The sequence below is a fragment of the Semicossyphus pulcher genome, unplaced genomic scaffold (assembly GCF_022749685.1).
Source record: "Semicossyphus pulcher isolate SPU_LCO1_2020_fin unplaced genomic scaffold, fSemPul1.0.p SCAF_24, whole genome shotgun sequence".
NCBI lineage: Eukaryota > Metazoa > Chordata > Actinopteri > Labriformes > Labridae > Semicossyphus > Semicossyphus pulcher.
In genome coordinates, this window is record NW_027211698.1 from 172,298 (window position 1) to 188,881 (window position 16,584).

Consider the following 16,584-nt stretch of genomic DNA (forward strand, 5'->3'; position numbering starts at 1 on the left):
TAGAAGTTGAATTCGATCCCCTTTTGATATTATACTCCGAATGTTCAAGTGTCCCCCCAGGATACCTTTAGGTAAACATAGGGTCCCATATTACCTTAGCATGATTTACAGTCTGAAAAAAATCGAAATTCATGTTGTTTTCGTGCTGAGCTATGTGCTGAGTGTGATTTAAGAGTCTCATTAGCTGCGCTCATCACCTGCTGTGGTGGCTTAGGTCTTCTGTGAGAGTTTTGTTGTTTAGACTCACCGCGCGGTTTATGTTCCTCCGTGTTTACTGTGGGTAACAGTCAATACTGACAGGAAGCATGTCCGGGGCTGGCAGTTTGGATAGGTCCAGCAGCGGGTCCGGTACATGGATTGTACATTACATTACATCAGTACATTCCCACGGCGCTCCACTCCAACCAGGTCCGCCCCCCCATGCTTCTCCAGGCAGAGAACCGCGCTGACAGGTGGATTTTGTTGACGTTGGTCAGCCGCCACATGAAGCGCGTCCAGCGTGGGCAGCTCGGACAGGTCAAGCGGTGAGCCCATCCCACCCGTTGATCCACGTACAGCGGCTACACGTCCAGCGCGCACAGCTCCTGTGTGGCCGGCGAACAGAAGCCCCTCGGACAGCCCTGCCGTCATTGTCTGCTCCGGGGAGTTGCTAGTATTTGGGCCGGGGTTCAGCTGTACATCACCGGACAGAAGGATCAGGATCAGTAGTATACTGGGAGCATGCCACTTGCCTTTACATCGAGTGCATTGTTTGTTTGGTGTGCCACGGGAATATCCACTTTGCCTGATGATTAAATAAATTACAAAGTAACTGTGTCAGAGGAAATTCAATCTCTGCCTTTCATTCATTGAGGCAAAGTAGTCGGCTGTTGATGACGTTTGTTTTTCGGTGTTTTCTGCGCTGAAACACTGTCGAAGAGGTGCCAGCAAAAGCCAGCAGCAAAGCAACAGAGAGCAAACATTTCCATTATCTCTGTGCTTATTGTTCGGATTACCTCTTTGTTTTTGACTGGTCTTTACACTTGCGTTAAATTGTTTAAAAACAATAGCTAAGGCAGCGAGTAGTAATTGGGAAGAGCAGGAAAAAAAGAGGAGTGGAGTGGAGCCTAACAAACCACCCATACCTGTGTCGTCCGCCATCTTAGCCCTCTAACTGATAACTGATTTCAACACACAAATTTGTACAAATAGGGCCCAGATTTAAAAATACCGAACTTCTCCTTTAAACTTGTAAACATATTCAAGACCTTGTGCCTAACATCATTTTCTGTTTTTGAAAATAGCCACTACCAGCATAGACCCTCTTAGGTGTCTGAAAGAAACTGCTCCTGGAGAAAAACAGAGCTGATCATAGGGAGATTGCATCTATGGTGAAGAGTATTGTATTTAGATTCTCCCAAGAATCTAAATACTATACTCAGCACAGTTTGGGAGATTGATAGTTCTGTACTACCACCTATAACTAACTGCCAACTTGATAGACTTAACATGAGGTACACTGTAAGCTCTTAAAATCAAGCAGACATATCTCTGCTGTCAAGCATTTGTGTGAATGATGGCTGTAACCAAAAAAACTTGGGTGTTTAAATGTTACCTCTTATTTCCCCCACCACTCTCATATGATAATAAACATTCTTTTGTTGCAACTGATTGCTGCAAACAAAGACTGAATATTTGAGATGAATAATACTAGCTGACACATAAAAACACAAACTGCTTCAGCTGTCAGCCCCAGATCATAAGCAAATCCCTATGTGATAATTTTCAGAGACCAGATGTTAGATATGCACCCATGCATCTCAGATGCCAGAGCTAGATCTTGCTCGTTAAATATCTGTACCTTTCTGCAAGTTCAAATCTTGTAGTGTGAAATTTGTTTTTGACCGGCAATGACAAGCAACGATCTAAGGCCGAGGGCATCACAAGATACAGGCTGAGGGAAATAACAAGGATAGGAATCCTAACACTTGCAACTTTCTCTTTCTTGTTTTTTTGGCTGCAAATCAGTGCACAAATACCTTTGATCGCTGGCTTCTTGCAAACATCCATATTTAGAGAAAGACATCCAGCCCTGCGCATGGTCTCATGTGTTCAATTCTTACGTGTGCTTGTGAATTTTGAAGACAACACATACCACACAGGATTCTTCCCTAGAATAGTGTGTAGGTGCCCTTAGATGCATCATTCTGTAGGGCAATTATTTAAAAGGGAGTTTTGACTTTAAACTTGACTTGTTTGAATAAGCCAGAGAGTAGGGGCTTGTCACACCTTCATTAATAACATAACAAAAATAATTATTATAATTTCACTGGAATTTGTTGCATGTTGCTGTTTAGATTGTCATTAACAATGCTCGCAGCATTAAAAAACATCAAAACAAATTATCATGCACCTTCCTTTTAATGGAGAAATGGCAGAATTCTCACAGATGTTCATTTTAAAACCTGGAAAAATAAAACAAACAAACAAAAACCTGAATTACTAACTGAACAAACAAAGAAAAGATCGATGACTACAGATACAACTTCAAAATAAGTGAAAATCCAAAGAAAAAGGAACAAATTCAACGCTCAGATGAAGGCAAACAGTCTTAAAAAGGAAAGCGAACGTCAGCGGGAAAAATCAAGACTTACAACCGTAACAAAGGGAGCCAACTGTAGACATCTGGGGACAAATGCACCCAGAATTGCCTTTTATCGCCATGAGGAGCCGCCAAATAGAACAACACTGAGAACTTGCTGTTACTGCTGATACTGTGATATTCTTTATCAACCTAAGCAACTCTGTCTAGTATAAAATTGGTGGTTATCACAAAGTTCAATTATGTATTGTGCCACAGCTCTTTTTTACCCTCTCGAGCGCTTTCTCAATTTATGCCTTCGGGACAGTTTATTTCCCATCAACAACTGCCTGTATCAATGTCAAGATCCATCTGAGTTGCAAAGATTGACGTCTAATGGGAATCAACCCGAGCTCAGCTCTCTTACTTTCACCCTGCTGCTATTCAAACTTCTTGCCACTAAAGGTGTTGCAAGAGAGTGACAGCTTTTTGGAAATACCACCTGGAACATGTTAGTTTGTCAAGGCATACTGCCTTGAGGGATGGAGTGGGGGCAGCAGCATTTCCTGCTTCTTTCTTGGACTGTAAGCTATCTGTGAGATAGATCAGACAGATCAGACTTATCCTCCTCACTCCTTCTGATTTTTCTCCTTTCTACTATGTGCCAGATGCCTTCACTTTGCGTAACACTTTAACGTTTTGTCCTGCTCTTTTGCCAAGCCTTTCTTCCTTTTATCTCGCCTCCCCTTTTTCAGTTTCGGGATTAAGTATCAGGCCAACCTGACAACAAGGCTAAATGACTTTTTGTTGTTGAGGTGAATGTGGATATTATCAGGACTCGGATAGTTCGCATCTCTGTGCTACCTGTTCTCTGAGGGAAATCACAAGCCTTTCACTGCCTTTGGCCATATATCACACCACCAGACACATACTGTAAGTGCTGACTGCCTTTGGTTGTTGTCTCCACCACCACTTGAATTTTATACAACATGACACAACTCTCTTGTGTTAACTCTCGGTGAGGTTTTTGGGAAAAAAAATGTTTTTTGGTTTTCAGACAAGACTCCAATCCAACTTTTTTATAACTACAAAGACTTTCCAGATGACAATTTTTAACATGACCTTCCGTGATATTGGCTGAGTGATAGTGGAATTAAAGTACCTTAGAAATGAATCTCCAGCAAAAGTTCATTCAGAAAGGTTATATTTTGCATCTTTGTCTATTGTATGTTTCTCATACCATAATGCTCACCCTCCCCTCACACATGCTTACTTTTCCTGAAGTCATCTGCTGTTCTAATTACCTGGTCACATCTATCCAATAGCACTGCAACACACCCTAATAGCTAACCTACTGTATTGTTGCTGTCTTCTTAAATATGGCTTTTCTCTGCCTACATTTCATTCATGCCATTTTTATGTGCAACCCTCTACTTCCTGATCACTGCCCAGTCTTCACAGTTTCATCAGCTACATCATTGGCCTACACCTCCATCACTAGTGTCTAGACTTCACAGGGGGATTATCTTTCTGCTAAAGACAGACACCCTTCGATCACCGTATCTCTCAGACTCCAAGTGCCAGAGACTTCAAACAATAATTCATTACCACATCGTCATTGTAAAATAAATATTTATCCTTTGTTCATTTACTTGTTTCTCATAAGTGAAACGTGTGTGCTTCCTCTGTGCAAGTGATGCCACAAGCGAAAGTGAGTACAGGTTGGGGAAGCTGGCTTGAGTTCAGTGGTACAGTGAGAATATTTGGTTGGTAGAGGTTAATTGGTTAGATTCCTACTTCAGGTACAATAAAGTTGCTTTGGTGGACTTACTATGTATATACAGTATATTAGTGTTGTCAGGCCATTAAAAACAAATAATTACAGGCTTTGTAATGATTTTTGTGACAAGCATTGAATGACAGGTAAACTTACTCTGTATTACCTTATTTCTGGATGGTTATTTCTTACTTCCACACTTTAATTGTTCTCTTTTCTTCACCTTATTAAGTCTTAATGTACAAACTACTTTAATCTGATCATCTTACTTTCCTTCAGACCCACTCCCCCAACCGCCATGCAACGTTGCTCACTGCATGCAGCTGCTTGCCCCGCCCCCCTCTTTATGTCGGTCTCTCTCTGTCTGCTATATAGCAGTATGTTTGATCATGTCCCACAAGTGAAATATGTTCACTTGCAATTCAGGTTTCTTAGCACGTGCTTCCATTAGTTGATATCGGTGGTAACAGCTAGGTTTTTTGCCAGTGTTGGGTCGGGATGGTGAGATTGTCATCAGTTTTTAATAGAATCTTGTAGATATTTGAGGTTTATTTTGGCAGATTAGTTGTTTGAGCTGGTCAATCACTGGCGGTGGTTTCAGAGTGTTAATTAGGATTATTGGGAAGGATTTGGTGAGTTGACTTAAAGTTGAGTTAAATAAGAGTTCCAGATGTGTCATGCCAATATTTTTCATTTGCTGAATATATTATTGGTTTGTTTTTAATGTAAAAGTCTGGATTATGCCACATTGGAGTGAATTTGTTGGGTGTCATGGGCTGTCCAATCTATCTTTTCATATATATCAATTCTTTACAGTGTATCATGGACTTAAAGTCGTCAGACACAAATTAGACCTGAAATGTGGAACATCATAGCATCATCAGCCACAGGAAAGCAAATAAGAAAATTGGTGGCATGCAGTGAGAGAGGAACATAATTCCTAATAATTGTCAACTAATGTAAAAAAACATTAAAAATAAGAAACACTAGAATAAAAATGAACAGGAAACAAGGACTGATGGAAAATACATTTCTACGATGGCTTAATGCACAGTTTAAGTTAAGGTGAAACGGTCTAATTTTATAGGTGAATGGCTGCTATACAGAATGATACAAATGCAAACAGACACACAGCAGCTATATTTGTGCGTAGTATTCTAGTATAATGATGACCAAGTATATTGACTGCAACACAAACTGAGTTTTAATATTGCATTTAGCAATTAAAAGAGATTATTGCTGTATATTTAAATTTTAGATTCAAGGGGATTATACGAAAGGCTTTAAACCCTGCCACCAGCCTCCGTTTAATTTTTACATATTATGCCCACACGACTACGACAGCTTAAATGTGCATTGGCAAGGGTTTTATAGTATCTGGTAAAAGTTTTCCCAGAGCTTCAGTTACAGAAAATTCATGAAAAAGTATTGCACACTAACACTTTTACTTACTGCTGATCATTCACAGACAAGAAAAGAGTTATCTGCCAATTTGTGAGTGCAAAAGAATCAAATATAATATAAAGAATAAATGGTCACAAATGACTGCCCGTAAAATGGATTTAGTTACACAATCCCTTTGGAAAGGAAGTGATGTACCACACATTTACCAACACAGCTACATGGGCAGAGCAGTTGTGTACCTAGAGCCGTCCTTGCAGGAGTGGCATCGCTCTTGATCCAGAAGGACACCCACGAGAGGACAACAGTCAGGATACAGGGGATGTAGGTCTGGATGGTGAAATAGCCCATCCGTCTGCTGAGATCGAAGTACACTGTCATCATCACATAGTCACCTGTTGAGAGAAAATTGAGCAGAAATGTCATGAGTTATTCTTGTTTAGCAATGTTGTTGACTTGTATTTCAGGGTTTAGATATTATTTCTTGTTTTACCATGTCACTTTGTCTCCCTGTCTTGAGTTCTCATTGTTTAGTTTTGTTTTTAGTGTATTCCATGTTCGGGTCACAATTTAGTCTTAAGTATTTCACTTGTGTCTCTTTGGTTAGATCATTTTCTGTTTTACTTTGTCACCTTGTCTCTCGTGTTGGTCCACTTCCTGCCTTTGTGTTTCCCGCTTGTTTGATTATGTGCCCTGCCCTGATTGTTTTCACCTGCCCCTTGATTGTCTCACCTGTGTCTGATTAACCTCACCTCCTAAGTTTCTTTAGTCTTTGTGCTCCCCTGTCTCGTGGCCTGTTCATTGTCGTCCATCGTGTGTTAGTCTATGTCCATGACCTTACTCTGGATTGTCTCCGTGCCTCCCCTGATTTCCTTGTGTCCCTTGGATTACTGTTCCTGGTTTTGTTTGTGAGTTTATTGCTGTGTCTTTTGATTTTCCTTTTTGTCTTTTGTTGGAGTTAGATTTTGTTTGTGCATTTTTGCCTTTTATTTAATTAAATCCATTATCTAGTCTGCTTCTGGGTCCTCACCTTTTTGTTTAAACCGAAACCCTGACAAGAAAGAATGTCAATTTGCTGAAAAGGTACAATTACTTTATTTCATAAAAAGTAATCATGATAAAACGCAAAAATAAATGCCATTTCCAAAATATTTGTAACCTCAATCAGGCTGTTGGTTGCTCAGTTCACCACTTTGGACTAGACAGAAATATCTCAACAACTGTTGGATGTATTTCCATGAAATTTTGTAGACACAATGGTGTGGATAAAGCTTACTTAGTGCCACCTACAGCTCAAAATTGTATTTTTTCCACAGACACTAGAAACTTGACAGAAACTTGACTTCTTGTCTATGTTATACAGATATTCATGGGTCCCAGGAGATGTAATGCATTTGGTTGACTAGGGGGTGTAGAATGTAATGTCTCTAGAACTAGTAGATGACTTCTCATGTTGTTTTGAACCATGTTCCCCTTAGGAATAATTGGTAAACCTTGGTTTACTTAAGGGCCATCGTCAGCTCAAAATTTATATTTGTCCAACACTTTGGTTTATGACAAAATACCTGAAAACCTACAACTACTATGCTTACACACTAAACTAAGATGATTAACATGGTAAATGTGATACCAGCTAAACATCAGCTTGTAACCATTGTCATTTTGTTATCATGCTAATGTTAAAATTTCACTCAGAGAGCTGTGAGTATGGCTTAAGACTTTAAGATTGAATTCTGTTGATGCTGATATTTTGTAAGTTAAACTATTTTACCCACCCATAAACAAACAACATACCGTTATCCATGATGATCTGAAAAGCACAGTGCTTCATACATTTCCTGCTATTTATCAGAGAAGCTGTGGTAGTCAAGCAGGTACGTCAGTACATTTTATAATTCTTTGCATTATGCCTACTCTCATTGTACAAAAGTGAAGCCAAAAAAGCCCTAGACGAGGGTGCTGCCATTATTTGGAGCCAGAGTCTGTGCAGCAGGGATTGGCTGGTGAAGCCGCGGCATTGGTGTTACGCCCCTTCCACTGTCCAAAACACACATTTAACAGACAAAACGTCAAAGATCTCTCAGGTGTACTAAGTCTGCTGCAAAACAGCTTCTTGCCTTGGTCTGAGGCAGATATTCCTGGTTGTGTGAAGGTCAATGACTGTATTGTTAGTATTAGTTATGTCTCCTCTCACAGTTCCTCCTCTACTCTGCTACACGGGAACAGTATGTTGCAGGGGCCATATTTGAGCCATATAAGAGAGCTGTGTATCATGGCGTAAGAGTCCTTTTTATGTAGCATCAAATAACTAATGAAAACTACACTTCTCAGAAAAAGCACTTTGACATAAATCAGCATAATAAAAACTAGCCATAGTGACAGAAACCATGTTTGAGAAAAATATGTCTGACATGTATTTTGATTTTGAAGTTTGATCCATGTCCCGTTTGTAAACATGGAGGAGGCAGGCTTTATGAGTTATACTGCAACCAGACAGCAGGGGGCATTCACATGTGTGGCTTCACATTTGGGGAGTCAGCATGTCGTCTATCTTTTTATACAGTCTATAGTTTGCTCTAACAAAATTTAGGTGGAGAAGTTACAAAACAGCCAGGGGCTGGGGAATGACCTGTGGGGAACACCACAATATTTTAGCCTTTTTCTTGTCAGTGTCTAAAAGCTGTCTGTGCAGCTAAGCAGATTAACTTAACATTAAAATTTGTCACAGTTGTTATTATTGGTCATACATAACATTGAATCAGTGTTCTCTGATAGTTTTTTCTATGGTATTTTGGAATTGTATATCTATGAAATCCTCCTTAAAGTATGAGAGGCAAAGAGGCAGAAGGGAAAAAGACAACAACTGAAGGGGGAATGAAGGAGATGAGATACTGGATGAATGTAGATAATGACAATGAAGCCCAGAAAACAAGGTACTGATTGACATTATAATGGCATCACAACTTACTTTAATATAGTTCAAATAAAGTGAAATATACTGTATTGAATTCTTCTAATGATTACAAGATATTACAATGAAACGATCAATTCCACTGAATGTCAGGACTAGGGCCACAAAATGTCTAGATTAGTCATATTTTCTGAGATTTGTTGATTCTTGTTTTTGCTGTCTAGTGGCTATACTTGCCAACAAGCACATGACTCTGGACAACTAATAAAGAGCTTAACCAAAGGGATATTTTTAGCTAGTCTAACTAAGAAAATGATCCTGGAGTTACCAAAATGTTTGGCAAATGTTACGCAACCTCGGCTAACACTGGCTGGATTGCTAACATCCCCAAATCAAATAAACAGCAGGAAAGAGACACTAATATTACGTAAAACTGATAGCATCCTCTAACTGTGTCTGCAGTAGGTAAAAAATTGTACTGCGGATGTGTTAGTCAGTTGTTGGAAAGCTAGTAAGCCAATATTACTAAGAACTGCATTTAGCAGATAAACTCACTTTTAATCCATTCTTTAACATTTGGCTTTTGTGTTTTTGGTTTTAAAGGCTTAAAACCCTTTAAAATTTTCAAATGTGGAGTAGCGCACTTACAACAGCCCAATATAAATATCCCTAGCTCAACAGACCTGTTGGGCCTAGTCATAAATGTTATCAGTGAAGAATTACTGTTAAATAGATGTTTAGGTAAACAGCCAATTATTATTAAAACTGTTTTTAATATCTGCATGCCTGGTCATGTTTCCTCCACGTTTTTTTTTTTTTTCCCCAAAGTTTCATGGTTTCCAGCTGGGATTTACTTGAAATTTGCTGTCAGCTGCAGGTTAGTCAGCTCAGCCAAGAACAGAGAACCTTATACATCGGGTCGAGAAGGATTATCAAATGGAAGATCAGTATGAGCCAATGAGCCATGATGCAATCCAAGGAAAAGGATTTTCAGGGTATTCACTACAGTACATTACTCTTTCAGAGTGGCCATGCAGCAAAAAATGCAAAGTAACTGCAGGAAAAGGCATAATGGAGGCTTTTGGGGAAATTTGTGATGGGATAGTAGAACAAAGCTCTGAAGTGTTTAGGATTTTGCATTGGGACCTTTTAAAAAGGGTGTCGCAGAATTGATAACGACGATGGATTTTGCAGGGAACATCCCCAGTGGTGCTGTGGCCAGGGATCTTTTCAGACAGTCCTCATTAAAACAGCCCCATACCTTATGTGTTTATAAGGGATGAGGGGTAACGCAGAGAGAGGGAAATAAGAGAGAGGGACAGAGGAAGAGAAATGCTGCACTTTCAAAGTTTGTCAAGATGTAAATTAATGCTGGGTATTTTTAGCCAGGGATCTAATCATCATGCATGTGGAGAAAGCACTCCATCAAGTGAAACAGGAAAAAGAAATGAGGTAATAAATGAGAAAACAGCTAATTTTCTTTAACAGCATGAGACAGATGTGTAGGATTGCTGTTATTTCTGAGCATCTCAGCAGAAAATAACTGGCTGTATTTAGACAATGCAGCAGGAGTGCAGGAAAACACATCATTTAAAAGCCCATAATTGTGTCACAAGATGTGTGATCTCATCGGTCACCTTTTTTCTGATCAGAAAAAAGAGCTAGCTGAGCAATTACTTTTTTGGTATCAATAGGATGCTTGATCAGTATTCCCAATAGGTACTTAAACAGACTTAGACAAACTTAAACAGACAACAGAATGCTTTATGCCTTCAGTTATAGTTGAAAGAGGGATATGTTTCTCTGTCATGTTTGATTATTAGGAAAACATTACAATGCTTAAACATTTTAAAAAAAATTAAGCTATTCGTCTAATTTCCACTTAGCACTTAGAAAATAATTTAATGCCACTTTCTGTTATCCCTCTCCTTATCATGCAAAGCCCTGCTGTCCCTCGAATATTCATGAATGAAGGTTAAGCTCCTATAAAGCTGAATGAGGTCACATTATGCAGATGCAAGCATTTCTCTCCAAAGACAAAGGACTGTATGGCACAAATATGCAACTCATAAACAAGGTTAAGAGGGGTCAAGCACTTTATCTCCCTCATTCATGATGATTTACTTGTTGAGCCATAAAAATCTGTCTTTATCTACAAGGATCACATGAAAGCAAGGGTATTAGATAGTTGTCCAGCCCCGCCAGTTGATGGTATAATTCCTGTAAACTATTGTAGTAACAATATTTCTTCAACTGTCACTGCTTCTGAAAGACATCAAACTAAATTAAACTATCAAAGAACACCATGCCTTATAACCACACTGGAAGCAAGAAAGAGAGGGAGAGGAAGAGAAAGAATATGGGTAAATAATTAAACTTCCTTTTAAATCTTTAATGTTCGTGATTGATGTCAATGTAAAAACCTTTTTGCCCTTACATCCTAGGGCTTGTGGTTAGATGATTTACTTTACGTTCGTGGTTCTAACTTTAACCTGTAGAAAGCCTAGGGCCACAAGGTTCTCAAGTGCCGCAAGCTTGCTGAAGAGCAAGCAAAACTACTTCAGCTGCTAATCTACGATGAAACTGACCTTTGCCGTGAAATAAATGTTTCCCTGGAAGAAAATAAAATAAGTTTTATAATATCATCAGTTATAACGGCATGAAATGCAACCGTTCAGCATGTTCTGTTTTTTATTGTTGTACAACTGCTGGAGTTGTTGACCTTTTCTCAACCTTTCGTTGGCATCTTCCTTACCTGCTGTTGTCTTGAGCACGTCTGTAGTGTTTCTGAGCCCCATGAAATCAAACTGGTAAAGCCTCCAGTATTTCTGATCCGAAGTCTGCACTGAGTTTCGGTCCCACTTGTACACAATCTCATCTCGTGGGTAGCCATCTAGAAACCACACAGAGAGTGAGTTGTTGAGTGTTTGAGTGCTTTACTGCAGATTGTGAACAAATATATGTCTTGAAATTCAAATTTATGGGAAATAATTACAACATGTCAAATAGTCTCACATATGTTACACTTCAGTGACATGTGAAAGTACACTACCTTTCCAAGAAGGAGCCAAGCTTTCAAGAATAATCTGCACCAAATGATTTAAAGCTGGAACCACTTTTAAGTGTACTGATCATATACATTTTAGACATTTCACAGACTTCACAGGCTTAAAAACACAAGCAAGAAAGCACTCAATATGGACAATTTCAATGAAACCATATTTAACTGGGAATGGAATTAAAAATCTCTTTTACAAGAGTGTCCTGGCCAAGACAGACAGCAGCACATTTTAACAAAGTTTCAGACATATACATAACACATAACAATTATAAACCCAAGTCAACATGTTCTGAGTCACACAGGGGAAAGTTATCAGTCAAAGCATCTACAACCTGATGCATTCTCCTCCAACACCTTCAATTTACGCCACTTTTTTACTAGATTAAAAGAGATCAGCCCCCCCAGACCCAAAGCCTCCTGCAGCAGATTTAAAGCTGCAGGAGCAGCGTACCTAAAACCCCCTTTCCCCATTTCAAGACGCACTTTGGGGACAGATAGCAAATATAAGTCTTGTGTATGGGTCACAGAGCAAAGACTGTGGCTTCCAGCATTATTCAGATGAATTAAATTACATGAGTAAGAGTGAAGCAAGTTAAGAATTGCCTTATAAATAAGGACATGCCAGTGATTTAGTCTAGTTTAGATTAGCAATAGTGTAAAAAAAGGAGCTGAGCTTATTGGACAAGTTAATCAAAAACCAGACTAATTATGTAAATAGTCTCATTTTAAGGATAGCAATCTATAACCAAAATGAGCAACAACCACGACATCAGTGATGTTTTTTTCAAACATTAATATAGAAGACGGACATAATGGCAATCATATTTCTCTGGATTTGTGTTTGTAAAATTATCTTTAATGTAAATAGTATGAACATTTTATTAACCGTGTATCTTCATAGCTGCAAAATGTTTGTCATATTTCATGCCTTGAAAAGCCCACTGAAGCAACATGTTCTTACATAATATTATCAATTACACTCATCAGTGGCCTTGGCTTTAATATTCCTTCTCTTTCCAAGCAGAGAAACAAGGTGCTAGTCCTGCTGTTGTGCGTCTGTAAACAGATCTAGTTATATGTGGAGATATCTCCCAGTCAAAACAGTATGACTCTAATGGATACAAGAGATTTAAAGTAATAATTAATTAATAATCTCGAAGATTTTCATTTAAATAAATGTCTGTTAAGACACTATCTATTGCCGAATAAGGTAACACAATGGTGAAAGCCTTTGCATTTGCAGTATTGCGGACTGGGTGTTGGTGGCTACTTTTGTGAAAAAAAATCACAAGCAGTGGTTGGTCTGCCGGAGAGGGTAGGCAGAGCTAACGCAATGTAAAGTGGTTGTTTTTTCAGTCTCTGCAAATGTTGCAAGTAAACAGCAATCTGCTATGGCTGAACAAACAAAAGAACGATGACTACAGATGTTACATGCGCTCCCCCTACTGGTTATTTGTGTTTAGGTCTGTACTCACCCTGCTAATTCTTTCAGGTGTGGGTGATCCACCTGATGGAGGAGAGACCATAAAAGGGAGGGGCAGGAACACGACATGCTCTCTTTTCCTCTTGTCTGATGGCATCACTGCAGCAGCTGGAGTAGCTGGAGCTACTCCTTTGTTAATTTGAGTTTTGATTTTTGATTTCTTAAATTATCTTCTGATGGGACCGGTAGTCTAGTTTTCGGTTTTGTTTCTTTACTAGGGTTTAGTTTTTGAGTTTAGGGAAGAAGGAAAGACACAAGATCCTACGGCCCTTTGTAGGCTGGTCTGAGTGTCTTCCTGCTTTTGTTTGGTTTGGCCGGCCAATCAGTATTTGTTTAGGTTTGATTTTGAAATGGGTTGTTTTGTGAGTTATTGTGATTTGATAAATAAATTCTTGTTGTTTTTGGCAACTACTCTGACTCTTTATTATGTTTGACCTCTTTGATTTGAGAGCCTTTGGTGAGGTCGTAACAACAGATACAACTTAATAAGTGAAAATCCAAAGAAAAAGAAACAAATTCGAAGTCAGATGAAGGCAAACTAAAAAGGAAAGCGACCACCAGAGAGGAAAATCAAGAGTTACAACCGTTACAACTGGAGCCAACCGTGGACGTCACACATGCAACACTGTTTGGATATCTGGGAAGTGTGCTCCCACAATTACCGTTTATCGCCATCGGTGCCACCAAAGAGAACAAAACTGAGATCTTCGAGATTACCTCTTTAAGTTAAATACATTTTGAAATATCCTTGCTAATTGTGTAGGGAAATATAAACTCTAGCCATACTTCAGCTACTGGGCATATTCTTGTATGATGCAAGACATTTTACCCCATTTATCAAAAGGCATGGTATGGTTGGGAAGGGGGTTGGGTTTCAAATAATGTAATAAGCCCTGTGAAAGTGATGATATAGGTCCTCAGTTTATTTTTTCTTTGGCATGAATGACTGAGAACTTCTGATTACAACTTAAAAACAAATGACTTTCCTGTTTCAACGGAACTGACATGTGAGTTATCCTGCATTTTTACAGGGAAGTGATCAAAGGATGTAAATTAGCAATTGTATATGTAAATACTAGCAAACAAATAAGAGTGGCAAATAAGGTCTGGTTAAAGGGGCTATATGTAAGATTTTACATGTATTAATCATTCAAATATAATTTTTTATTGCCAATGTGTGAAGGGATAGTAGAGGAACTGATAAATTGAGACCTTCCCCAACTTCCTCCATTGCCTCTAACAGCCTGTGGGCTGATTTATATGTAGAGCACTCGGGACAGTTTTTCTGCAAAACAAGAGGATGTGATGTATCTGCGCATTCGCGAGTACCTCTGCCGAGAGCTCACTAACTTTATAACTACCAAAATATTATCTGAGTGAGTATGTCAGTTATCTATCATGACAAATTACGGCAGCTAACATGAGAAATGGTGTTGATTTTAGCCAACAGTAAATTATGTAGCAGAACAAAGGAAATGTGTATAAACTGATTGTTTTTTATTATCCAATATCATTGCATTATCTGCCTAGTCTAAGGTTAGCCAGCCAGCTTTAAGCTGGCAACAAGCTACAGTTAGCTTGCAGTTAGATTTGCCAGTTAGGCAACATAGAAAAACACCGTTGAGTAGATAACATCAGCTAACTCATGCAGACTCCCGGGGCTGATATGGCTGATAATTGAGTAATTTGCCGTTTGGTCACGAAGCACAATGCCAGATCCATGCAGTGTAGTTATGTTAGAGCTAGTTGGCTAACCTTAGCATGCTCGCTAGCGTTATAACAGTGTCGTCTAACTTGACAAATAACTTCACCAGCTAACATGATGCTAACTTAGGTATTGTGACAAACAGTGTTGATTTTGGACAACATGATGCCGGTCAACATGATACCGTCATGCGTGCGAGTGTCTGCGCGAGCGCGTACAAGAAGGTTGACTGCAGTTCCCTCAGCAGCCGACCGTGTCACTAGGAATGAGGATTTTCTGAAAGTTACATATAGCACCTTTAATGCATTGTCACGGACGGGCCCTTTGGGGGACATGGCCTATTGTTTGTGTTTCTGTAAGTGGGCGTGTTGTTATTTGTTGAAGGGGCATGCCTTTTGCTGTGTTTGAAGAAAGTTCGTAGTTTTTGTTACTTTATTTATATGTATTTATTGTTTGTTTATTTTTTTGGGGGGTGGGGCTACAGTCAAACACTTTATTTACTACATTCGGGTGTGTTATTGTGTATTTAAGTATGCTTAATGTGTGCACAGATGCCTACAAACAGGAGGTGTGCCAATTTACCCACCGGGTCCACTTAATTAGTTTGTGAGTTTCACTCACTCAGATGATTTCCGGTGAATAAGCTAACACAACGAACCCCTAGTAAGTTAACCATCAGCCGTGCAGTCAGCAAACAGCAGCCAGCAGCTTGTCAAGAGCTAACTACAGACCATATAAGAGGAAAGAGGTGCACAAAAAGTGAGGCAACAGTAGAAAAACTGAGACTACGATTATGGGAGAGTTGGATAATTTAAGCCTGTGGGTAAATTGACACACCTCCTGTTTTGATGTGTGCACACTTTTTGTCATTTAAGCATACTTTCAGGAAACAATAATCGCTTATATTTGGATGTAATGAAGAGAATCACATGGGAAAAGGGCTAAGTATAATTTACACACAAAGATTTCATCATATCAGTCAAATCTTGAGTCAAATAAAGGTCAAAAATATTTTCAGCTCGCAAAATAATATTCACAAATAATTTCACAGCCCGCAGTTGTATTTCCACCTTTTGTGTGCATGTAAAAAATATAGATTTAATATATGTTGTAGTTGGTGAATTGCTTACGTTTAAAAGCATCTAAATTATTCAGCTTACCTGAATTGCAGCCTTTGCCCATTATGGTGGCTATGGGGTAAGTTGAGCCTAATGCTGTGGGGTATATTGAGCCAGTTGTTCATTTTACCACAATAAAGAAAGTGGAGTCCCGTCTTTCTGTTGCTTTAAGTAAATGCAGCTATAGCTACTAATTTTAGGACAGAGTGTTTGAATGATTATACTAAAACAACAGCATTGACCAAATATAAAACTGGTTCACTGTATAAAGAAGTAGTTTTAAAGTAGCAAGCTACTTTTGCCTCGTTGCTGTTGCTTATCTTGCTATATTTCTGTAGGGGGTAGCTTCAGTGTAGTGAAGTTTATTTAATGTAGAGTAACTGGTGGCTTAGCTCACTGCATTTTATAAGGGGGCTTGTCCAACACTATATAAATGTTGCTAGAATTAATAGAATAGATTTATTATTTTATTTTATTTATTCATTAATCAACACTTACTGGTGCATAATTATACACCAAAATGTAGCACTGTGTTTGACTGTCAACCATATGGACAGCGCTGATCTGT

The 16,584-nt window shown here is 38.9% G+C and overlaps 1 protein-coding gene across 1 annotated transcript in view; it reads right to left on the bottom strand.

Annotated features, from left to right (window-relative positions):
* The window catches only part of LOC138603385 (gamma-aminobutyric acid receptor subunit gamma-3-like), a 147,834-nt gene that overhangs the window by 27,633 nt on the left and 103,617 nt on the right, over window positions 1-16,584 (bottom strand). The window contains exons 7-8 of the mRNA XM_069675135.1: window positions 11,405-11,542; window positions 5,981-6,133 (exon numbers count right to left, since the gene is read on the bottom strand). Coding sequence (XP_069531236.1) covers window positions 5,981-6,133; window positions 11,405-11,542 — 291 coding nt within the window. The remainder of the gene's footprint in view (window positions 1-5,980; window positions 6,134-11,404; window positions 11,543-16,584) is intronic.